This window comes from Engraulis encrasicolus, chromosome 18 (genome assembly GCF_034702125.1).
Source record: "Engraulis encrasicolus isolate BLACKSEA-1 chromosome 18, IST_EnEncr_1.0, whole genome shotgun sequence".
Taxonomy (NCBI): Eukaryota; Metazoa; Chordata; class Actinopteri; order Clupeiformes; family Engraulidae; genus Engraulis; species Engraulis encrasicolus.
The window spans coordinates 17,480,450-17,506,561 of NC_085874.1; the positions used below are offsets into that span (position 1 = coordinate 17,480,450).

General features: G+C 41.0%; 2 protein-coding genes across 2 annotated transcripts in view; both read right to left on the bottom strand.

The window, feature by feature from the left end:
- Positions 1–3,184, bottom strand: part of arid1b (AT-rich interactive domain 1B) — a 104,490-nt gene extending 101,306 nt beyond the window's left edge. Inside the window, exon 1 of the mRNA XM_063222676.1 lies at positions 1,403–3,184. Within this exon, the coding sequence (XP_063078746.1) occupies positions 1,403–2,521 (1,119 nt within the window). The 5' untranslated portion in view covers positions 2,522–3,184. The remainder of the gene's footprint in view (positions 1–1,402) is intronic.
- A 2,810-nt stretch (positions 3,185–5,994) lies between these two features.
- On the bottom strand, positions 5,995–24,963 carry LOC134469110 (potassium/sodium hyperpolarization-activated cyclic nucleotide-gated channel 3-like). The gene is made up of 11 exons (XM_063223155.1): positions 24,668–24,963; positions 23,713–23,911; positions 23,509–23,619; positions 23,149–23,262; positions 21,798–21,950; positions 20,239–20,329; positions 17,046–17,173; positions 13,520–13,666; positions 12,353–12,584; positions 9,619–9,779; positions 5,995–6,526 (listed from the first exon to the last, which is right to left on the bottom strand). The coding sequence occupies exons 1-10, from the start codon at positions 24,889–24,891 to the stop codon at positions 9,622–9,624; spliced, it is 1,557 nt and encodes a 518-aa protein (XP_063079225.1). The 5' UTR covers positions 24,892–24,963; the 3' UTR covers positions 5,995–6,526; positions 9,619–9,621.
- Between the last annotated feature and the right edge of the window lie 1,149 nt (positions 24,964–26,112).

The following is a 26,112-nucleotide window of genomic DNA, read 5'->3' on the forward strand; positions in this document are numbered from 1 at the left end:
CTGGAGGCAGCCCAAGCATGCAAGCCGATGACAAATAAACAATACAAAAAGTGAGTATTAAGCTGGTAACGTTTGTGGGTTTTTGAGGCCGTTTGGATTAAGGGCCGATGCAAGTTACACATGGGGGAATTATTTACTGAATATTAGTAAAACGTTACAGAATAAGTTAAACGATTCATAAATCACAACTAGCTTGCGTATATTCCTTTCAAACTGAGGCCAGATATGATGGAGGTAAGTGCTCTGACGTTAAAGTTAAACCCGCTGTCAAAGAAGGGGTGCACTGACTTTACCATTGCTGGGACTGTCTGGGACATCAACAATGAATGGACATGGGGGGGGTGTAAACTTGCATTATTATCAGGCGCTGGACAACACAGACAAGTCTTGTATTTACATATCCTAAAAACTAGAATTTAACTTAAACTAACAGTGCGTAGTTTCATGTTGTATCGTAAAATAGGAATAAAACTAACCACGATTAGTTTAGGAGAAAAGCTGTTTTCGCCCAATTTCATAAGTCGCCCACTCAACACTTGTGCTAGCTGTGCAATGCTAGAGGTTCCTAGCCCCAATTAGCCAACTAACGTCCCGATAGCTAACTTAAGCTAATACAAGCTAACTAAATTAACTTTGTTTACGAAGACAGTTTCCGACGCTATCCACATTCAAAGTGTAAATTATTGAAATGGGGTATGCCACACCGTATCTACAATTAAAAAATAAGTATACGTGGCGCAGAAAAGCGTGTTATTTCAAACCCCGCATTATATAAACGCTATTATAGCCCTGTTGTAGCCTAGCATTACAAGCTAACTGCACTGCTGCTAAAGCGTTTCCCTTGCAACTGCAATACTATAGAATTGTCCGTGGTGAATACGCAGTATGAACCATCTCCGAATAACCCGCGATTTAAGGCAATAATTCAATGCAAAACTGAACATTGTTTGTGAATATTGGTTCAATGTAAACCACGCGTTAAAAATAACTAGAGGAGCTAACCAGCTACGGACATTTGCCAACTCTGCTAAGATGGTTAGCTTAGCCAGCTAATGTTAAGTCACCTTGGGACAGAACTTGTAAAGGTAACTTTGTTGCGAGTAAACGCAGCTGACGTGTATCACTCAGTCAACCCGTTCGAAACAGTTTAACAATAGTGTTACAATGTATAAATTTTACCCACTGGCGATGAACACGTTACATTGTTCATCATTATGAGAAGCAAATTAACAATTCCTTATGACATCAGCTAGCGTTAGCTTCTAACCAATTTGCTAGCTTATTGGGCCGCTAGAAAACAACTCAGTTAGCTAGACATCCATGGAGCCAAAACAACAAGCCGTGACTCGTTTTGGCAGTTCTAAACTTAAACAAAACAAACAAAACAACTCAATGAACCCACCGAAGTTCTGCTGCCTCCGTGCCCGTTGTTGCCTGGGCTCATTGCAGGATGATTTCTTTGTTGTCCTCCCCAACCATGAGAACTTTGGGCATATTGAGAGCTCATATCTTTGCTCAAGCCCATGCTTGATTGTTGTTGTGCTGATGGATTATTGTAATCTTGATAGCCACTGCCATATCCTCGCATCATTGGACTTGGGGATGTCAGTAGCTGATTCAGTGTAGGGGTAGCTCCAGACGGGTGTTGTTGATTTTGTCCTGGAAAACGCTGAAAACCCCCGACATTTCCACCTCCAGGCGCTGAGGCTGTAGCCATAGCTTTTCCATGACTAGCTGAAGTCGTATTACCACCTGGGCCCATCATGTTGTTCCCCTGCCGTGAGGGGCTCATCATACCATATCCAGTGCCACCATAGCCAGGTCTATAGTTCGGATAGTGGTTGTATGGGTTATTATGATACCCTTCGGGAGAGTTTTGTACTTGATCCATGCTGTTTTGTGCCGAATGCATTATCCCCGTCCCAGGGCTTTGTTGTCCGCCATGTTGATCAAAGCAAGGCCCTCCTCTTCCATTCCCATAATAATTATTAAACTCAGAAACCGAACTGTTCCCACTTTGGGACTGGTTGGTGTTGTTATTCGTTGGTCCCAAGTTGCCCTGGTCGTACCTGCTGCCCATCCGATCACCCGTTTTGCTGGATTGGTCCTCCTCTTCACTTTTATTCAGCAATTGCTGATGGCGCTCAGTTTGGTCCCCCAAAATATTCTCTTTTCCTCCATGTTGACGATTCACGAAGTCTCCTTGCGCTGATTGTTGGTTGCTAATGTTGTTGTTTTGGATTTGACGTTGGTGATGCTGTTGGAACTGATTGAATGGTTGCGACTGTTGCTGTGGAGGTGTGTGGTGGTGAGACGAAGGAGGGGGATCTCCGCTACCAACATTTTTCAATTTATGATTCGCTAGCAAGCCTGTCTCCATGCTCGAAGTCACTCTCGGATTTGAAGACGATACAGATTTATTTCCATGTTCCCTCTCGCGCGGATCCGAATTGTTGCCCATATAGGCACGAGCTGTGCTTGTTATGTGCAGCTCATGATGAAGACGATCTACATTATTCATACGGGTAGCGCTGCCCCCATCTCCTGCCCCACTCTCAGCATCCGATCCGTGTGATGCTTCTCCTGACTAAAAACGATCTTAACTGTTGACTATAACGAGTAAAGTACCTTTGCATTGCACTTGTTATTCCTATTTGAAGCCCCAATAACTTGCGTTGTGGAAATGCAATCTTTAGAAGGTTAAATAATTCCCGAAATGTACTTAAAGGAAGGATGCAGATCCGGAGAGAAATCCGTTTTGTCTAATACATGAAGTCTGGTCCATGCCAGACTGAAGGAACGAGTCGTATGAAATATGTCAGAATAGGACTAGCTCAAAACCTTGCTCAGTCGTATAAAAAAGCTTTCATTCCATGGGGCAACTACCCTTTACCACTGGCATTATCGAAAATTGTAAGAACTATTATAATGTTTTTGCGCCCATCTACAAAAATGCGGACTGGATTTTGTAGGAGCGATGCTGGATTGGATTCTAGCTCACACTACCAGGCACTACTTGACCTTCATCCCTCTGGTAGCCTACAGGCTAGTTGTCTGACGATACAATCATGTGTTGGTGGCTGATTGTGGTACGTGTCATTTGCAATATGAACAGTCGGATGTATATCTTGAGTAATAAACGAAGTGATTTGTGGAAAATCTTTCACCAAGGACCATTATTGTCCCGACTCTCCATATCGTGTTTTCTATTGGACCTGAACAGAACATTCAATCCATGTTCTGCAGCGTGTGGGTTATAGAAATGGTATGTTTTCACCCCATAAGCCTCTACAGCCTCAGAAATTTAACATTTAACATTGATGTGTCATTTTCACATTTATTTTCGTTCCTTTTCTTTTAATGAAGTTAGCCCTCTGCTGGCTGCTGGCAGAACTAAAACATTCTTGGCCATCTTAAGGCACTCTTATACATCACACCTGCATCTTAAACAGCATGGCTTCACTCTTATCTTACTTGGTGTACTCAGAAACACACAACATAGAAGGACAGAGCATTTGTCAGTGTGTGTGGTGTGTGTGTGCGTGCGTGCGCGCGCGTGCGTGCATGCACATGGATTGTCACTTAAGGAACTGGCATGTGAGGAGTCTGCAGCCAGGGAGCTCCCCCAGCAGCAGTGGCAGCAACCCAGTCAAGTCAAGCACAGAAAGTGGGTCAGACAGAAAAGCCACAGAGAAAGCAGCTAAGCCCAGCTCTCAAGCACACTGAAGGTTTTTTCCCTTTCCAGTGTGCCTGAGGAAATGCGAACATTACCCACTACACCTCATGACGTCTACTACAAACACTACTGCATTTATTCTTGAACTGATGTGCTTTTTGCCTTAAATTATCTGGTAAAATAAACAGAGTTTTCCTCATATCTGGGAAAAGGGGAAAGATGCAGCATAACACCTTTAATTATATTATTCACCAAAAATAATATAAGTTCATAAGATGCCATCCATCTGTCATAAAAATATTAGCCATAAGGTATTAGTACCATATTCTCTTACATGAGCAACGTGTCAGTTGTCAGTATGAATAACAAGTGTAAATGTTGGGTGCATTCGACCTTCAAGATTTGACTTGAATGAAAATTCTACCTCAAGTGACAAATGTGCTCTACAATGATGTTAGATTCTGAAGTTCCATCCTGGAGCCCTAAATCCTTTACCAGTCATTCTCAGCACTTGATTACGGCATTAATGCTCTTTTTATATTATCATTACTTCATACCATGATGTAAAGCCATTTTAATGTGAGTAAAGACTTTAAAAATCCATTGGTTAGGTGTGTGTGCACTTCCACTTAAGTTGCATGCAACTGCAATTTGTGGTTGTCCTCTTGTACCATGTATTATTCCACTTCAAACTCAATCCCAAGCATGGAGGGTGGCAGCAGGCCTTTGACATATACGTAGAGGCTCTTTCGGACATGCCAGAGGTAGGTTTTTGGCTGACTCCCAGATAGCGGCTGGCTTGTGAAAGAGAGGGGGGATGAGAATTGCAGATTGCACCACTCCTAATTAAACCTCGTCTGACCTTGGCAGAGGAAAATCATTAGTTTCCCCGCCATAATCATAGCACATCAGCAATTACACTCCATTGGACAACCATTTACATTTAGACGCATCTTGGCCCATGCCAGCCTGAGATAGGAACATACGACAGTGCTTATGGAGAACGTGGCTAAACGCCAGTTGACGGTTAATTTCCAAAATGCAGGTAGGTACAATGACCTAGCCCCTCCACAACCTTGCAGATGAGCGATACCTGTAGCTCATTCATTTCTCTAAATCTGCAATCTCTCCATGACCTAATTGCTCAATCAACTGTGCACTTGCGTATGTTTACAGTATATGACCTGGCCGTGCTTGCAGATGTACTGTACAGATGTACTGCTTCTTCCCTCAATGTATCAGACTGTTGAATTCAAAAACACCAACATAGGAAGGAATCCACTCATCACATCTCATCACATTTTTTCTGCCTTTTTAACATTCTTTTTAACCTTTTTTGGGACTCCCAGAGCAGGGAAGCTTTTCATTGTATATATATGTTTCATATATATACACACATGACCAATAAAATATATTGTATCTTGTATCTGCTGCTGTCAATAATGCGCTGTCTGGTCCTTCATCACCAGGATCTTTTCACACCATACAGGAGATGGAAAGGCCCCTTTCATACAGAGACATTTGTGTCATCTTATTTTTTACTGGCCTAGGATTGAATTCCCTGCAAGAGGGATGGGATTAGATGAGAGTAATGGCACGAGTAGACCAAGCGAGTCCAGCGACTTAAAGTAATTCACTTTGTATTGAGTCGCGGGCGCGAGAGAAGAGACAAAAGCGATTCGGGCGACGAGTGATTCGACTGAGCGAAAATTTGTAATTGGCCTGAGCAAATATTATGCAAATTAGCTATGATGTGGTTCAGCGACAGCTGCTACAGCCAATGGGAATGTTTGAATGTTTCTGTTTTTAACGGACATATTCTGTCACTTCTATCGCTCGTATCGCTCTTGCTGTTCAGTCCAGCGATTATGTCGCTCAATCTTGTCGCCGCCGTTGTGTTAGCCCGGTCACTAAGAACTAGGGGTGGGCGATATGACGATATTATATCGTGAATCGCGATATTGAGTAAAATATCGTCTCGAATCTGCCAAAGTGGAGAAATCGTATAGATCGTCTTGCAGTGAGGATGTTTATTATCAGTATCAGAGTGACGTTTTCTCACTTGTGTTGTTGTCTTAACTTTATTCTTTACATTATTGTATTCCAATTGTACACTTTATGTGAGTATCATCAGTGTATTAACATTTTATTGACTGCAAATTACAAATTGCAAGTATATGAAAGTTGTTTTTTGTTGTTTTTATTTTTTGGATGGAAGATCGTGATAAAAAATCGAAATCGTGATTTCATGTTAAAAAATCGTGATACAACATTTTTGCCATATCGCCCACCCCTACTAAGAACAGCTTCACACACACTTTCTTTAATCAAAGAATTTTATTACTAGTTCAAGACAGACATTAACTTTCAAGTGATTAAAAAAAACAACAATTTTAAAATGCATATCGGAACAGATATAAGTTAGATATAAAACAAATGAAACGTACAACCATGCAGAGTATGCCATTGGTTAAAGCATACTGAAATTTGTCTATTCGGCAAAACATGAGGCCAACAGAAATGATAATTCTTGCATAATTCCTGAAGTGAACACCAGAAATGAATGCATTTATCAGAGTAACTGATCATAAAACTTCATATCTCACATTTCTATAAAAAAAAGGCATATTCATAAATACTTTGATCAAGTTCGCCCTCTATTGTTATACTGTAGTTATTACTCTAACCTTACATCTTAAAACTGTAACATAAGAAAGGTTTTAATTTTCTCAAAAGTATGGTTTGTGAGTGGGTGTGTGATCAAGGGAGACAGGTTCTGGCTAATTGGCTGCTGAGGAGTTTTGGACTGAAAATAAAGCAAATGTCCCAAAGGCGATGACTGCAATAAATCTGTAACAAAATAGATAAAGAAAAAACAGATCATTTTATATGATGTAGGCTATGATTTAAATGCACTTTATAACCCTTGACTTACAATTTCAAACGGTTGCTTCATTTTGAAGTAAATGTGCTCTAATAAAGTTTCACATTTTTTGTTTTGTATAATATAAGAGATGTGTAGGCATTATACAAGACGTTTAGGAAACACAGTAGTATTGCCTAGTATATAAAAGTGTACCAGTGGTATGGCTGGGCAATATGACGATATTTATCGTTATCGTGATATAAAAGTGTATATCATGATCTTTCTCCTATATCGTTTATATCGTGATAGTAATTTTTATTCATTTTATACAATTGAATATAATTTAATTACATTGAATGTTGTCACAATACACACTATAAGTTAATGTAACTGTAAAAATAAGAATAAAAATATCCATTTTAAAGAAAGGTTGTTTTGCGACATGAAAAAATAAAGACCAAATAAAGAGAAAAACTGAAAACGAATGTAATTGTGCTATATCGTGATATATATCGTTATCGTGATATTAAGTAATCCATATCGTGATATTGGTTTTTTTTCCATATCGCCCAGCCCTAACCAGTGGGTGAGTCTCCAGGTAGCTAGAGCAGGCCATTGTACTCTTGCATATAGATCACAGTGATGGATTAGAGTTAGTAATGGACCTCAGGGCAGCATGATAGACAAAGTCAATCTTACTTCAATCTTACTTCTCAGGCATTGAGCTGAAGCATTCACATACAAGAGGTCTGCATAGTCCAAAATGGATACAAAAGTTGTAGAGACAAGGCACTTCTTGACTTTGAAGGAAAAACAGAATTTGTTTCTAAATAAAAAAAACCCCAGTTTCAGTTTCCTTACAAGATTTTCAATGTGGGCCTTAAATGTCAGCGTGTCATCAAGCAAGATACCAAGATATTTATGCAAATGTAAGTTACTATCTCAATTTAATTTATCTCGAGGGTGAAAACTGTGGGGATGTCTGATAAGTTTTTTCCTTGGCTTTGAAAACACCATGTGCTTAGTCTTGTCAGCAGTAAGTAATAATTTTAGCTGTAGAAATATGCGCTGGATCATATCGAAAGCCTTCTGCAGTGAATCAACAGCACTGGCAGGTCATGACCCAAAGCAATAAATGATTGTGTCATCAGCATAAAAATGCATATTAGCATCAGACACATTTCGTCCCACGTCATTTATGTTCATACAGAATGAATAAAACAAAGGTGGCCTAAAACTGAGCATTGTGGCACCCCCTTGTGGACACTGAAAATTATGAGTACAAGTCATCATGTTTAAAGCGATGGTTCGGAATAGAATCACCTTAATGCCATTTGAACCGTGACACCCATCCACCTTTACACCCGAAGTGTTTTCTGCCGCAGGCTTACATCAACAGAGTTACCGTGTTATTCGATGTTTATTCCGGATAGCTTGACTCAAGCGCATATGGATACTGGGCACCATCTCCAAACTTTCCCCACAAAAATAACATGTCATGACACCAAACTTCTACAGTATAACAAATGTGGTTTGTACTCACAAAAAGATGAATTTGAAACTTTGTACATAGTCCAGGAGTTTATTAGTAACAACACACGAGACGATTAGCTTTTCTGCTGCTAAACATCCGTCGACGTCACTTCCTCCAGCTGGGACTGTCCACTTATTGTAAGGTTTGTGTTTTAGTCCACAGCCAGGATATATGCACGAGTGTGGCATCGTCTTCTATTTATTAAACGTGGTAAAATTTAAATCCGAAGTGGTTAATTTCTAGTTGTAGCGCAAGCTGTCTTTTTTAGTTTTCCGCCTTCCGGACGTGTATTTGTTTCCATCAACAAAGTCCCAGCTGGAGGAAGTGACGTCGACGGATGTTTAGCAGCAGAAAAGCTAATCGTCTCGTGTGTTGTTACTAATAAACTCCTGGACTATGTACAAAGTTTCAAATTCATCTTTTTGTGAGTACAAACCACATTTGTTATACTGTAGAAGTTTGGTGTCATGACATGTTATTTTTGTGGGGAAAGTTTGGAGATGGTGCCCAGTATCCATATGCGCTTGAGTCAAGCTATCCGGAATAAACATCGAATAACACGGCAACTCTGTTGATGTAAGCCTGCGGCAGAAAACACTTCGGGTGTAAAGGTGGATGGGTGTCACGGTTCAAATGGCATTAGGGTGATTCTACTCCGAACCATCGCTTTAATACACTAACTGGGTCCTACCACTTAAATAATTTGTGAACCAAGAAACTACATGATCTGAGAGACCAAAACTGGAAAGTCTTTCCCTGAGAACTGTGTGGTCCACGGTGTCAAATGCCTTTGACAAATCAATGAAAAGCGCTGCACAGTACTGATTTTAAACGTGGAATAACAAAGGCTTACTTCCAGACTAAAGGAAGTTCTTTGTTTTCAGTTGATACATTAAAAAGTGTTGTGATGTGCTGAGCATTAAAAATCGGCTGACATTTTCAAAAAATAAGGTTCAATAGAATCTGGACCAGGAGGTTTGGTTTGATTCAAAGTTTTGAGTGCCTTGTGCACTTGCTGCACAGTGAAGGGCACAAATGTTAAACGTTCTCCAGGAAATGTTTCAGAGTTTAACTCGGTAACTCGGCTAATGTTCGCCCAAGGTAGAAAACACTTTGGGCGGACTACTGGCTGGGTGTCACGGTTCAAATGGCATTAGGGTGAATCTACTGCGAACCGTCACTTCAATCACTTTCCAAAATTTCTGTGGATTATTAAGACTTTCAGTTGTAACAGATAAGTAATACTCTGATTTTGCATTTTTGATGAGAGAAGTGCATTTATTTCTCAAGAAAATCAAGTAAATGTGTTAATAGTTAATAGCCCACAGGTATACTTTAGTTAAGAAAATAAGGACTACAGGCTCTTCTATTAGATGTTTTACCACTACCTCAGGTTAACATAACCTGGATCACTACAGTACATAGCCAGGTTCTTGGCATTCTCAGATATCGGAGCCATATACTCTTGGCATACGTCAGTCCCCATGTCATTTTCAAGCCACTGGATGTTTTCATTTCTTATTGGGATTCGGGTGTACTCACCTTTTAGTCTTTGAAAAACGGCTGTACAAGTTGCTTGCCACTGAGTTCAGGGAAATGGTCCAGCACCCTGTAGTAAGAATGGACTGACAGGCTGCATATGCGGCATGGCGTCACCGCCTCGGCAAAGACGTTATGCTTGGAGTACTTCTCCAGCGCTATCTCTGTAGAGAACACATGCAAAAACAAACAAAACTTTTGAGATATAATTAGAAGTGCACATTTGCATATTCACAGCACCAAATCTTGAAAAAAGAAGGGTGAACTGGTACCATCTTCATATGATGTATGTATATGTAATAATGTCAGGAAAAAGCTAAAAAGACAATGGTTAGTTTCCCCTTCATGCCCTGAGATGAGAAATGGTATTTATGTACTTTTTTAGCAATGGCTTCACATTTGCTCTGAATTCGGAACCACTCGCAACAAGGTGTGAAAAGCACTTTAGGATACATGGGGACATTTAGCCTAATTCAGAGCCATATGTAGCCGGATATCTCTAAGTGTTCTAGCCTTGGTAGGACGTGAACCAACTGGTGATTGGATACTCCGCTGAGTTCACCAAAGAGTATCCAATCATTGTGGTTCTGTACTTGTGTATATTTGTTAAGGAAAAGTTTAAAACCCAAATGTATCATTTTATCATTGTATTTGACCTATACCTTCAATAAACATATAAATCAAAGAGTATCCAATCACTGGGCGTTTCACATCCTAGCAAGGCTAGAACACTGGGCATTGAGAAAGCCGTGTATGGCTCTGGCCTAATTAGTGCAGTGGCACCACCTAGTGACTTGTTGATGCATGGTGAAAAAGCAACAGACCTGCTGCTGTTTTCGTGAGTCTGGCTTCAAAGGCCTAACACATCTGTCTACTTTCTATTGCTTCTGTTCCTTTCTGTCAACTTTATTGATCTATGGGCGATGTTAACCTTGTGCTATAATTAAATGTAATTTCATTTAATTACATCATACTAATTGTATAATTTCATCTTTTTGGTATTCAATTCGATACAGTTTATCATAGGGACCATGTACAATTAAAACATAAATGATGACACCCAGATGTACCTGTCGTTCCGTCCAGAGGACACCACGGTTTCGGAACGCATCTCTGCCTGCCTCACCGATTTGTCAACATGGATGAAGGACCACCACCTACAGCTGAACCTGGCCAAGACAGAGCTCCTGGTGATCCCAGCTAAAGAGTCGCTCAGTCACAACATCAACCTCAAGATAGGCTCCACCATCGTGACCCCAAACAAAGTCGCCAAAAACCTCGGCGTCATGATTGATGATGAGCTGTCATGCTCCAACTACATCAACTCGGTCACCCGGACCTGTCGAATCCAGATGTCCAACGTACGGAATATCAGACCTGTGCTGACACAATATTCTACACAACGACTGGTCCAGGCCACGGTCCTGTCCCGCGTTGACTACTGCAACTCACTCATGACAGGTCTACCTGCTTGTGCGCTAAAGCCTCTGCAGATGATCCAGAATACGGCGGCACGGTTGATATTCAATCAACCCAAAAGGACCCATGTTACTCCTCTATTTATTGAGTTGCACTGGTTACCGATCGCCGCCCGGATCAAGCACAAGGCATTGACCCTTGCCTACAAAACCATCACAGGAACGGCCCCAGCTTGTCTGAAGGACCTACTAACGCCTTATGTTACTGGAAGAGAACTGCGCTCATCCAGCACAAGCCGTCTGGCTCTGCCATCCAGTCGCTCTAGGTACTCCCAGTCAAGATTGTTCTCCGTTGTGGTACCCAAGTGGTGGAACAGTCTCCCAGAGGCAGCAAGACTAAGCACATCTCTTGCAGCCTTCAAGAAACAACTAAAGACATTCCTCTTTCGAGAGAATCTACTAGACTAATGCTTGAACTGGCCTTGCCCCAGGGCAGACTCCTGACATGATGTTTAGTTTAGTTTAGTTTGTGAGTGTGTGTTTGTGTGTGTGTGTACTCGTTATTTGCTCTTTATATTAAAAAAAAAAAACAAAAAAAAAACTAACCCCTCTTTGCAACTGCACTTGTTGTTCTGTATATCTCTTGTGCACTTTGTATTTGCTTGTGATGTTGGCTTGATTATGTCCTCTTTTGAAAGTCGCTTTGGTTATAAAGCGTCTGCCAAATGCAATGTAATGTAATAATGTAATGTAATAAATGTTGCCGTTTCATGCATTGTACCAGAGTAAGCCTTAGGCTAATTTACATCTATTAAAATAAAATAACATAAAAAAAATAATAAAGTAAAACCATCAAAAACATATGAACATACACATATATTTCCAGAACTCCTGCTGCCCATTCACAAATGGTACTTTTTTCATAAATACTTACCACCACCATTAAATTCTAAGTATTCATTATGACTGAGAAAATTGTACTTTTCATACATCTTTGGTCATACCAGTAAATATCAGTTCATCATTTAGTAAATATTCATGAAAATATAAAATTTGGCAGTAGACAGCCCAGTTTTAATGACCAGCATATTTGCAATATCTACTCTGGCCACCATCCTACGCAGACAGTGCACCTTTAAATCATGGTGGTTCCATCCATCACCATACTGAATCAATCAGATGTGGGACAGTGGCCTTTTCAACTTATCAAAATGATTTGGTAAATATTATGAAATATTTACTAAATCGGACATATAACATTGGCTGTAGTATTGTGACAATGTAGCAACAGCAACCACACACTCCTGTCACAACGGTACCTCCAAAGTAGTCTCCGTCTATGAGCGTGTGCATCTCGCCCTTGTACTCCACCTCCACAGAGCCCTTGTCCAGGAAGTACATGAAGTCGCCGGCGGTGCCGGGCCGGACGATCACGTCGCCTTGCTGGAAGTTCTCAAGCTCCACCAGCAGCAGCAGCTCCATGATGAAGATGTGGTCTGTGCCCTTGAACACACGCTGCAGCATGTGGCCGCAGATGTGCTCCATCACGGCCTGATTGTGGAGCCGCAGATTTCCACGAAGAACATTTGTTAGTCAAGGTGGGTAGCCAGTATCAGAAAAATTGGATTGTTGTGATTGGAAGGGCAATGCTGTGCAGTTACATTTGATATATGATGTGAAGGCCCCAGAAATAAACAGCCTGTACAATTTGGGTGTTTCTGATTCAGAAAATTGGGAGGAATTCAAAAATGCAAGTCTTACAAAACCATAGGTAGGCAAAATTTTACAATATTCATCCGAAGTCGGGTACCTTCTCATATTCATTTTCAGCTTTGTTTTGGAGCGATATCAAGCAGCATTTTACGAAATCCATATAAACCTAGGTAAATGGCACTGAAGAGGTTTTTCTAACTTAATGTTGTGGTGCTGATTCCAAATATGTGACTTACATTTTTGAATTCCTCACAATTTTCTGATTCAGAAACACCCATCAAACCTTTTGGGCTCAACCACATAAATAAAACCCTCTTGGCTCTTGGACTATTAGATTCCGGAACAACACCACCTACACTATACTAATATTTGAACAAAAAAAAACATTTTCCTGGTACTTCAGGCCTTCGCTGGCCAAGTAAACTGGACAAACCCTAAAGGCAGAAAATATTTTTTGGCTGGTGGGTTGGTCCAACGTCACTCCAAGGTTTCCTCAAATTACAATGCTCAATCTGTGTGAATCTGTCTAGCAAGATGTTGGTGAGGGCTCAGCACAGTGAACAACACGGCTACATTGGCCCATTACTGTACATGATGCAGTCAAGCACATTGAGCATCAATTGGCGGTCTTTCAGCTTTATTTATGGTACAGTGTCAAATTAATGCATTTCATGTGACAGTCTGGATTGGCAGGCAAGGACTTTGCCCTATTTTCATAAACTTCTGCTAGACAAACTGCATGACTTAGCCTGAAACAGGCACTTTGATCCTACCAGTTTTAGTGGCTCAGATAGGTCACTCAGGATCTCTTTCTCGTCAAACCATCTGCCCTGGTAGCAGTTCTCCATGTGACCAAAAACACGGGGGATAAGATCTTCTGGGACCCGTTTGTGTCTTACATACACTTTCAGTTCATTTTTCTGTGAGGAGGCAAAAACAGACTAAGGTCAAGTTCAATCCAACTGAAAAAAAACACTTCTGAGACTAATTCATTTTATTTTAGAATAATATACATTTAATTGATTAAAATTGTTTGTTAGTTTGTGGTGAATATCAGAGTTGTAACAATCAACCAATGGGCAATTCAGAAGATGTGAGGACTGGACAGGCTCATATAAGTGATAGACTACCAAATTAACTGCTTAAAGGGACACTCCACCCATTTTGCATTAGGCTTTCCATTGATAGACACCCAGTCAAACTTTTGAATGGTCTTGCAAAAATCTCTCAATTCCCCCTGAGATAGGAGAAATCCGCATTCATATCTTAACACTTCCTATGTCAATGATGTAAAAATGGTCATTTTGCATCATCGACATAGGAAGTGTAAGAGAGGTGGATTTCTGTTGAGACTACAAGCCTTTTCCCCACCTTTTCAACCCCGCCCATAGGGGGTTGGACCTAATGCTCTAACAGACCTATCACAGATCAGTGTCCCATCACTGGCATTGAGGCTCCAGTAAGCAGTGTTGCCAGATTGGGCTGTTTCCCACCCAATTGGGCTGCTTGGGATGGCCGTCTGCGGGTAAAAATGGCATTTTACAGGAAAACTCGCCCAATCTTTCCCATCGACATCAATAGAATTGGGCGGGATTTAGTGCTTCCAGGCGGGTTTTGAGCATTTTTTTTCTGGAAATCATCAGCCTCATCTGGCAACACTGCCAGTAAGTCACTGGCATAGCTGGAAAGGAGAAGCTGGAGCACACTGTAGCTTAGTTTTCAAGACTTTATTTTGTGCACACACCCGACCAACATTTCGGTGTTGCTACACCTTTTTCAGAGTCAAATGATAGCAAGAGAGAGACACACATTTCAAGACTTGACATTCACAGGTGATGCCACTTGGTTTGGCTAAATTGGTCTCATCTCATTGCAGGTAATTGACCCCACCCCCCCAACACCAGGACAAGATTGCAGACAATTAGACAGAGAGGCTTCGTAGAAAGGCATTTTGGATTCATACTCTAAATTCAGTGGAGCCTCAGGGCATAAATGAGGAACACAATATGTCTTGCTCTCTGTAACAAATTGTTCCAGCATCGCGGCTGTGGTCTTGTAATAATTGTAGCTGTGGTTTTATTGACAATGTTCTTTGTGTATTGTTTTTTTCACTTTTTTATTTTGTTTTGGGAAGTTGGCAAGCTGTCTAATTGTCTACAATCTTGTCCTGGTGTTGGGGGGTGGGGTCAATTACCTGCAATGAGACCAAATTAGTCAAACCAAGTAGGATCACCTGTGAATGTCAAGTCTTGGGGTGCATCCCAATATGTGACCTTGCCTCCTCCACTTGCCTCCTCCACTTGCTTCTCGTCATGATGACATCACTGACAACAGCATTATATTTCAATATCTTCCAAAAGCTCAATTGTAAAGTCTTTTTCTCATTTGCAATTTGGATGGTGAATGAAAAACAGTCCCTCAAAAGTTGGCGAGGCTGACAGCTGGGAAACTTTATCGTTTTCTCCACGGAGGAGGGGCCAGGAGGCGGGGCGAGGAGACAAGCACAAGTGGAGGAGGCAAGGACACATATTGGGATGCACCCTTGACATGTGTGTCTCTCTCTTGCTATCATTTGACTCTGAAGAAGGTGTAGCAACACAGAAACTTTGGTCGCGTCCAGTGATGTCTGTCCCATTGTGATGCACCTGCAAGCAGGGTTGCCAGATGAGGATTATTTCCAGCCCAAAAAATGCTCAAAACCAGCCTAGAAGCTCAATATCCTGCCCGATTCTATTGATTTCTATGGCTAAAATTGGGCGGGTTTTTCTGCTAAATGCCATTTTTGCCCGCACACGACCATCCTAAGCAGCCCAATTGGGCGGAAAACAGCCCAATCTGGCAACACTGCCTGCAAGCTGAGGGAGGGATGATGCATAGAGTCCCAAATAACTGGGTGTGGCCTGTGGAACTTGAGCATTGCAGTGCATTATGGGGATTGTTGTCACAAATCCACAAGCACTAAAAAGTCATTTTCTGCCTTTTCTTGGCCAAGAAGGCACCAAATTAGAAATGTATGTTACTATTCTACTATAAATATGACCCACTTTCAGTAACATATTCATGTCTCCACCGCTGGAATGCCCCTTTAAGGTTACATGGGGAGGGTGAGGAAGGCCCAGGTTATTCTTGGTTTGCTATTCTATATTTTAAAAAAATAAATTTGGTGGGATTAGTATATAACTAATATAACCTGTATTGTGCAAACTCCATCCATAAATGAATGTTAAAAACATTAATGAGCAGTAGGCTGCTGCCTTGAATGACTAAATCGGACTGAAATTAGACTACTGCTGCCACCCTGTGGTAATATTTCAAAATAACGTGTCAGTGGACGCAAGCTGGACAAAAACACAAAGAAAGTGAGGTGAAAGCCCGACTAAGAAACTCCAACTCCCATTGTCATTGTGACACAGCACACAAGTGTACAATGCACACAATGCAATTGCATTTATGCCTCACCCGTGCAAGGGGGCAGCCCCAAATGGCGCCCAAAAAGGAGCAGTGTGGCGGGACAGTAGCCCAAAGACTTGTAGCCCAAACAAGGGTTGACCCACCCAACCTGGCGGGTCAGGAGTCGAACCGGAAACCTGAAGCCCTTACCACTTACCCATGACTGCCTGGTATTTGGGTCATTTGATCAGAAATTCACATGAAAGAGTAAATGCATGGCAGGGGTTTTACATCTTAGGGCCAGCACCACTGACACATCTGATGGTGCAAACTTGAAAATAGTAACCACATAAATAGTCTATACAGGCAGGGGTGTAGTGGGCGTGGTACGTGGGGGTACGCAGTCTACCCATTTCTCCTGAGGTGAGGTTTTTTTTTTTTTTAAATGTTGACAAAAAGGAAGTTGACATGATAAGTTACCTAATTGATTGATGATGTCACAAATCACGTGTGTAGGTAAAGGTGAAGGCTCAGAGGGGCTTGTTATCTTTATGAAAGCTAACGTAGTGGTCATATGATATGCCTCTACTGCTTTGTATGGGAGAGAGAGAGAAGTCTCACCGTCTCCTCATTGGCACGCTGGCTGGTATTGAATGTAGTTCTAGCTACCAGGCCAGTGAGGTTGGCCAGATCTAGCAGTAAGATACTGCTCACTGCCCCACCACCTCAGTGTGTCGCTAAGTGTGTTGCATGTGCATTTTGTTGTGTGTGTGTGTGTGTGTGTGTCTTGTTTACTGTGTTTGTTTATTTTAAATTACACATCTGGAGTCTGGTGTGTGAGACAATTTCAAATGTGTAATGTCATTGAAGAATTTCATAACGTCTACTTGACTTGACTGTTTTCCTCACCCTCTCATCGTAGGCTCGATGGCTGATGTTGAAGGTGGCGACCAGCGCGGTGATCTTGGCCAGGACCAGCGCATATAAAACGGTGCCCACCGTCATGCTCACGATCATCTCCCACTGCTCTGTCAATCCTATATTTCAGGAGAGTTTGTTGGGAAAAAAAATGAGTTGTACCTTTTTAGTTCTGAGGTGAGTTTCTCAAAAGAGAAGTTGTTAGCCTGTTAGCAACTTCGGTAGTTGCCAATGGGAAAAATGCATTGAAAACAACAAAGTAGCTAATGTAGTAAGAAACTTTTTGAGAATTTCACCCCTGGATCGGTACTGAAGGGAAACGTAGATTGGTGGCAGAAGCGTTTTGTGCACTGTGCTGAATGTCAGAATGACTTTGGCACAAGTCCTGCCTGCCGCAAGTCCTACAATTCACCCATAAACAACAGCCCTGTTGTTCCTATATTTAGGAATATTGTACACTGTAATCTTAGAATCCAGCTGCAGAGTGAAAGATTAAGGTTTAGAGATTACAACTTCAACACTAGCCTGGGAAAGCGTCTCTGGTAGCAACGTCCTTCGTAAGAGTGACTCAACTCTCTCTCGACAGCAACACTCACCACTAAATCTAAGGGAATGTTGTTACGTCTTAAGACGGCCTTTTTAAAAATATATATTTTTAGAGGCTTTTATGCCTTTATTTGATAGGACAGCCTGAGATGGTGACAGGAAGCGAGTGGGACAGAGTGACGGGGTGGGATTGGGAAATGACCCCGGCTGGACTCGAACCGGGGTACCCCATGAGCATGCAAGCCCAAATGTGGGGGACTTAGCGTGCCACGCCACAGCGCCCCCCTAAGACGGTCTTAAGACGGTTAGCAACGACAAGAATCGAGAAACGGACCCCAGGATGGGATAATTGTGTTGAAGGCAGAGCTGTATTCGATAGAGACCACTCTCATATTAGCCTGATTATCATCGACGTGCAAATCTCTTCAAGACTTGGTCTGAACAAGAGCATAACAATTAACATTCCCCAAATGGCATGGTTGACCTGTCTCCCTTGGTTTGCTTATGGTTGTTTGCTTACAAAGTGGGAGGAGTTCCCGAAAATACGGACAGAAAGTACTTGCATTGCTCTTGACCTGACTAGTTGCAACGCTGAAAGTGTTGCGTCACTAGGAGGGCGTGGCCTGGCTACCCTCACATAGGTGTTGCTGTGATCAAGATGGGTAAGAGCGGTGTTAAGTGCAAGAGCAATGGCGTCATCAGTTGATCTGTTTGGCCTGTAGGCGAACTGAAGTGGATCAAGTGCAGCAGGTATAGATGATGTGATATGCGTCTTGATTAGCCTCTCAAAGCACTTCATGGCTACAGATGTAAGCCATGGAGACACTGACGAAGGCAACAGCCGAAACGTTTGTCTACACTTCTGCTGCTATGTAAATAAAAAAGAAGAACCCGACTGCTATCCACTTTTTCACCTTCCAAGTTATTCAACTGGAGACGCAACACACGGAAGAGCGCGGTGTATGAACTACTACTTCTACAGATGTAAGCGCAAATGGACGATAGTCATTTAGGGAGAGTAGGGTTGGAGTTACATTTTTGGCCTTGTCACATATCATTACTTTCCTTAGGCTTGTTGACTAACGTAAGGCCGACAGATATCTGATCTATCGAAGTAGGCTATAAATAGTTTCCGCGTCATCATATTTGGATACCACAATGTTGATTTCTGCCTTCGATTTTAATCAAGAGTATTTCAAGTAGGAGTGCGCGGTATGGACGGTATACTATCGTGCGAGGTATTTTTTCCCCCAAGGTATGGACAAAATCCATACCGCTCTACCGCCATAGCGCATTGCGTCCTGCAGATGGCAGTAATAGACAACGTTTTGAACATCCACAGACTGTCTCTCGTAGTAGCCAAAAGAATATGTGGTTGTAGAACAGAAGCACAATTTCATTTAAGCTTTAAGTGTAAAATGTATAGTTAGTGTAGTGAACTATGGTTTTAAACTGTATGTGATTTCGATTCTGGTCTCCACAATTTAATGTACAGTGGTGTTTGAAAAGCAAGTTAGCAAGCTAACAGCCCAAGTCATTCATGTCAATGCTGGTGTCTGACAACAGAAGTGCTAAATCCATGTGCTACTGGTTGCTTTACATTTGCGCCAGCCTTACTGTATGTTACTGTGTCCAGGTGAGATAATATCATTCACGATATCTGGCTGGGTGTTAGTAACTTAGATGACTGTTCACTGTTTAAAATGTGATTTAGCGATTTCGCTAACGTTAGCACGCTAACCGCTGCTGCAGTGATAGCTGCCATTTAAATGCATTAGTTCTACAATGCATTGCTGGCTGCCTCATGTGAAAGTTCGTTTTTTTTAAACTTTAACAATAACAGCTGAACCATTAGGCTTGGCATAATCACAGATGCAAGCACACATTTCCAAATTACCCCCAGCAACTCCAGAAATAGAAAAAAAGGTCAAATGAACGATTTATTGGATAAAATCCATGTTCAGTTTGACACCCCTCCCTTCCCTAGTTTAACCCCTTCTAGACTTGGTGAAATTGACAGTGTTGAAGCCTATTGCATTGCATTGCAAAATGCATTTTACATAGTTTTTGTCTGTTTTCAAAAGATTTGAATAGCAAGAATTCACACACATTACAAAAATGCAAATGTTTAAAAAAATGCAAATGCAGAAGTAAAAAAAAAGGCGTTTTGTACATTTTGCGACGGAATGCTTACATTTTACACAAATGTAAAATACCGTGATATATACCGTGATATATACCGTGGCTAAAATTATACCGAGGTATACATTTTTGGCCATACCGCCCACCCCTAATTTCAAGGGAGTTGGCCGCCATGATGATTCACTGATGAGGGCGAGCTGACGCATGGCATTCTGGGTAGACAGGGAAACACCCACTCAGCTCGGTTCAGCCGGCCGAAAAAACGAGGGCTGGTTTTCGAGCTGTGCCGGCCATATTCGACTAATATAAATGGAATAAACGGCAGCCGAATCGTGCCTTGTAGAGCTGTACCAGATAGAAACCAGGCAGTGGGACCTATTAGGACCTATAAGCAGCAGACAAATTCGCACACTGTATAACATTATAACATACATCTTCCACATCCAAAAGAAGACAGACTGTCAGAAAAAATTGTTAACATTTGCCATCTGCATACCTCTTGGAACTTTCGAACCGTAGTTGAGGGTCATCATGTGACACAGGGAGCGAAACATGGCAATGGTATACTGCATGTGGATTGGTTTAGCCTGCCACAAAATCAGAAACACGCAAAACACATTCATCAGCATTGTAACAAGGCATCCATTCACATATATACTCTGATCCTAATTCAATTAGCGAGTTTATAAATGCTATATTTCTAAGTGTTTGTATTGTACTTTAAATGGAAATGCTAGTGTAAACACTGCAAGTCAACTACAGCAATGACATTGATGATCAAACAAGCTGGCTGCTATAATACAATCCCAGAAACCAGATAAATTAAGTGTTCAGATGCAAAACCTGCAAAATAAAGTGCATTTGTGATGAGTTTATTGAAAATAGGCTGTTTCTATAAATTTGGTACACTTTAAAATCAGTCCATCTTGCCCATCCAGTCCATCTTATCTTTGTGCTTGACTTGTACATGACAATAATATTTAGTTCTACTCACCTCGTGGCAGTGTTAATTTTGTCAGCTTTTTTTTATTTAGTCGTAGTCTTAGTCACAATGACGAAAATCAATTTTAGTCTTAGTCATATTTTAGTCATGGCCTACCCAATTTAGTCTTAGTCTTTGTCTAAATGACGAAAATCAATTTTAGTCTTAGTCAATTTTTAGTCATTTTAGTCAACACTGTACATGATAGAACTTCTACAGAAACTGCTTCTCTTTTTAACATATACCATTGACTGTACAGAATAAACCTTCTCCGGACACTGCTTCTCTTTTTAACATATATCACACTGTGCAGAATGAAACTTCTTCACACACTGGTTCTCTTTTTCTCTATTTTATTTAACACCAGTGTTAATTTAGTCAGCTTTTTAAATTTTAGTCTTAGTCTTAGTCACAATGACGAAAATCAATTTTAGTCTTAGTCATATTTTAGTCATTGCCTTCCCAATTTAGTCTTAGTCTTAGTCTAAATGACGAAAATCAAAAAAGGGCTTTGACGAAATATTTTAGTCATAGTCATGGTTGACGAAATTAACACTGCCTCGTGGCTTTAATTTTTTTTAGCTTCTTTCCTTAAGCCACTGCTTTTAACATATTTTATGTACCTTACAACGGTACTACTTTATGTACCTTTTTTTTGCTACATCTTTTCCTCTGTGTTGGACATTGCTGTCAGTGTTGCTTGCAACTGTGCACTACGCCTTGATGTCTTTGTTTACCTTTTTCCACTTTTAATGCATCCTAATTTTTGCTACATCTTCTTTTACCTTGTGCTGAACAATGCTGTCAGTGTTGCAACTGTACTCAGCGCCAAGACACCTGACCCTGTCCCTGCTTAAATTTTCTCCTTGTAAGTCACTTTGGTCAAGGCCGTCTGCTAAATGCTATGTAATATAAAGTAATGTAATGTAATTTAAGTGGCGTTTTGTTTGATAAAATCCTTTAAATGTTGAGGAAAAATGCTGTTTAGAAATAACTTTGCAGAATTTTGTTTGGGGTTTTCAGGGGGGTTTGCGTCTGAACTCTCTCCTATACTGTTGGTGTGCAGAACTCACAATGACGCCCTGCTGGTAGACCCAGCTAAGATGTGGGTAGGCTGTGAGGTGGGCCAACATGAACTGGAAGCAGGCATTCCAGTGGCAGATGAGGAAGATACCGAAGATGGTGTAGATGAGCTCCAGCACGGACCTCATGGCCATACTCAAACCCTACACACAGGGGCAGAACGCACAATAGCTTATCATTATATAGTACATCACATTACACTTAGCTCAGGGGTATCAAACTCAAATTGACTGAGGGCTAAAATACAAATCTGGAACAAAGTCACGGGCCGAACTCAACAATTATAAAATAAAATTGTGCATGCACTTCATACTTATAGCTAACTTAAATTTCACATACACTCTTTCCCATCATATTTGTTAGTTAAAATGTGTCTGCACATCCTGTGACACAGCAAATGTCATGTTCAAGTCATGTTACGCTATACATTAATGGTGTATGTTGGCCAAATGTAATACACATTTGAAATGATCACGCGGGCCGAATAAAATGGCTCCGCAGACCAAATTTGGCCCCCGGGCCTGAGTTTAACATCCCCGACTTAGCTGATGCTCTGCTGAGCTGTTTTTTTTTTTAGGGACAGCATTGGCCTATAGTGATGGGCAAGCTGGACTCAGAAGCTACAATCCAGTGTGACATATTCCAACTAGGGATGGCGAAAATGTAAAAATAGCTTAACCGGTTACTGACTCATTAACCGGTGGTTAACCGGTTAACCGGCAATCTTAAATGATATAACGTTTGCGTGCCTGATAGGCACAGCACTGAATTTTTTCAATTTTATATTTCACATAAGCCTTTCTTCTTGCTGCTCAGACAGGGTCTGTCATGTCCAGCCAGTGTCGCCAGATGGAAAATGCTGAATTATCGTACCAAAACCTCAAAATTAGAGTTTTTGGGGGCTTTTTGGGAGGAAATTATTATTATAATTATTATTACCGGTTATCCGGTGGCAGAAAATTTAACCGGTTATCGTTGATCCGGTCGACTATCGGTTAACCGGTTACCGGTAAACATCCCTAATTCCAACTACCTGGTTTTACCTGTCCAATTGAAAGTGATTGGCAACCTGGATTCTGAAGCTGCAATCCAGTGCCACATATTCCCAAAGAGCTCTGATGTTTTACCTGTCCAATTCAACTGGGTGCCTAATTGGACAGGTAAATGTGTTTTGGAATAAGCCCAAGCACCCCCATCTGATGATGTACGTGTATCCTTGAGCAAGACATGTAAGAAGCCTCTGTGCATAATTCACTATGATGTATAAGAGCATGTATAACAACATTGGCTCAAAGTTATGTCTTCAGTAAAAAAGGCCTCAGTAAAAAAAGACTCACTTACTTCCATGCACTCGCTGACATAGCGAAAAAGTCTCAACACCCTCAGGAGTCGCAAGAGACTCAAAATTATTGAAGCCTTCTTCACACGTGTAGTAGTAATGGAGTCAAATGAACCCTACATTAGAAATAATAAATGAATAATACATACATTTTGTATAGCACTTTTGTAAAAACTGTTAACAGAAGAACATTTAACATAAAAGCAAAACATACAAATACAACAAAACAACAGAAGTAGACTGCAGTGGAAGCGTTTCTGTCCACTTTGATATCAGTTATTTAGATTGACTGGCCTGAGTAGACAGCACATTTTCAATGAAACTGTATTTTGTATTTTGAAAGGTATACAAAACAAACTCACCACGCTGAGCGCCAATCTCAGACAGTAGTCGCATGGTAAGACAGCCAAGAGGTCAGGAGTGAACCAGGTCCTCAGGTAATGCAGCTTTATGCTTTGAAGGTCAACAATGGCCTGTGGGTTGACAAGCACTTGGTAAAAAAAAATCCCTAATAGTCAAATCAAATCTCACTCGTTAAGGGGAAAAAGACAACACAAGACACGTACCTTTGCATTTTTACCAAGGTAGCCCGTTCGAAAATTCAGACAAAGATCAGCAAGGAAAGCTAAATCCACCAAGACACTGTACACGGTGAAAGATATATCATATATGTGCCATGTACCAGGCCCAAAGAAACTGACATCCAAGGGAACGACCAACATATTGATACCCGTTACCACGATCATTATCCACAACCAGTATGCCCTGTAAAAAAATGGTTCAAGATCATTAGGATCATCAAGGGTAAGCTCTACCTCAACAGGTTACTGTCAATCATTCAAAAGATAACCAGGGATCGCACCAGGGGGTCGGCACATCGGTCGGACAGCCACAGCCCTTAAGAAGTCTTCCTAGAGTATCTGTGGGACAGCCCTGGTTTGGGCATAACTTAGTTCTTTCTTCAGTAAACTTAAAAGTGAATGTTTACAATCTTATGACGCTAAAATAACTGTAATAACTGTATACTGACACAACGTGACTTTAATGGCGGTTAAGGTTAGGCATTGTTTTTTAGGTTTGGGCATACCGTAGTTAAACATATCTTGTCGGACTACTGGGCTGTCGGACCAATGGATGGGAGGTAACCTCGCACTAGCCCGCCTACAGTACCGGGTGAGGTAGGCTACACCCACCCTCATTGCCACTTTCCCACAGACCCACACTTCACTTCAGAACGAACTAAATTATTATGTTGTGTTTATTAAATGTACCCTTCATATTATAACCTACGCCTATTTGGCTGCATGTTAGTTATTTTGTTAATGGGCGGGTATGATGCATAGATCTGATGCAGGCTAGTTAGCAAGCTAGCTATCAACTCCTATGATGAGCTAACTACCTCAGCGTAAACTCTGTGCTAACTACTTCACATAAAGACCTCTGCCGTGGTCAAAATAACAGGCTAAATTAGGTTCTGCCCTCCTTTTACTTGCCTAATTTCCATTTCCTAAAACAACTTACCTGAACAAACTCTGGGGGTGAATGACAAAGGAGCCTTGTTTTTTAGTTCTGACAATCTCATTAGCAATTTCATATTTACTGCCGAAATACTGAAGATTGGTCTTGTTGATTTCTGGTAGAAAAATGCTATGTTTTCTTCTATACCAGGGCCTTGTAATTTCCGCATTGTTTAAAGCTGGGTTTGTTGAATTTCCCAAGACATCACTTTCAGGCGCTACACTCATTTTGTAAAATCGCTATCTGTCCTGTTGTTGTAGTTCACTAGTTGTTGACACGCTGCGCGTGACTTGTCGAAAGAGCTTGCGGCGTCGCACCCTCTTGTGGTGGTTGATCGTTACCACAACCCCCTGGCATAAATACCGTATTGGCCCGAATATAAGACGAGGTTCTTGTCATAAAAATAGTAGGGAGACCGGTTGGCACCGGCACACTTTTCAGTTCGAGTGTCATATCTTTTGCATACATTGCTTTAAAACTCCCCAACAAAGATATTCTAAAAGGATTACATCTCAGCTGAATATTAGACACATGCACCTTTGGTTGATAATTCATTGTTTCCATCTATATGAGATTAAAGAATGGGCCGGGGCAAGTTGGCACATGTAATTGGGGCTAGTTGACACACATTTAAATTGCATTACATTTTGTCAAAGAACATGAAAACTGCTCAATTGTTACTGAATACTGAATATTTGAAATATCATGAGTTACTGTTTAGTAAAATAAAACAATATTGACTGCTTTATGAAGGAGAGAAACATAATTACTACGATTGCTCTCCATTGTGGCTACAATTGCTGCTACAATACTGACTATAACTTATATTTAGGCATGTAGGCCTACACAGTACTTAAGTACATTAATTATACTGTATATATTGCAATCATACCCATATTATTGGTAGATAGTAGTAGAATAAGAATTTTCCACAATACATCCAATACATTCTTATGGCCATGGGGCTAGTTGGCAATGGAAGCACTTGTGCCAACTTACCCCATACACAACAGGACAGCACTCTTGACTGAAATCATGTTCTGCTGTTAACACATGACATCACAGAATTCCAATTTTTAATATCAAAGTATACCTAGATCCCCTGTATATCACACAGAATATATGTTTCTATTCCTTACTATTTGCTTTCTAGAACTAATTTAGTGGAAGGTGCCGATTCTTAGCTTGGACATCACAAAATAAAGAATTTTCAATCACTGTAAGATTTTATAACCTTGATCACTCTGAATTAGTTGGATTATCTCTATTCAAGATGGACATCATGTTAGAGTTGGAATTTTGAAGATTGGAACTGTAATGGCCCAGAAAATGAGGGTGTGCCAACTTGCCCCTGTGCCTACTAGCCCCGGTCTCCCCCTACTCTAAAAAGGGGGGTCGTCTTATTTCCGCGCGCTAGACTAAATAGCGTCTTTTTTTTTTTTACTTAA

Excerpts from the sequence above, each read along its gene's own strand:
- LOC134469110 (XM_063223155.1), bottom strand. The coding sequence starts at position 24,891 with ATGAGTGTAGCGCCTGAAAGTGATGTCTTGGGAAATTCAACAAACCCA. Across the intron at positions 23,912-24,667 it reads CACCCCCAGAGTTTGTTCAG|GGCATACTGGTTGTGGATAA; the intron begins GTAAGTTGTTTT and ends ATTTTTTTACAG. Across the intron at positions 12,585-13,519 it reads TATCTGAGCCACTAAAACTG|GCCGTGATGGAGCACATCTG; the intron begins GTAGGATCAAAG and ends CTCCACAATCAG.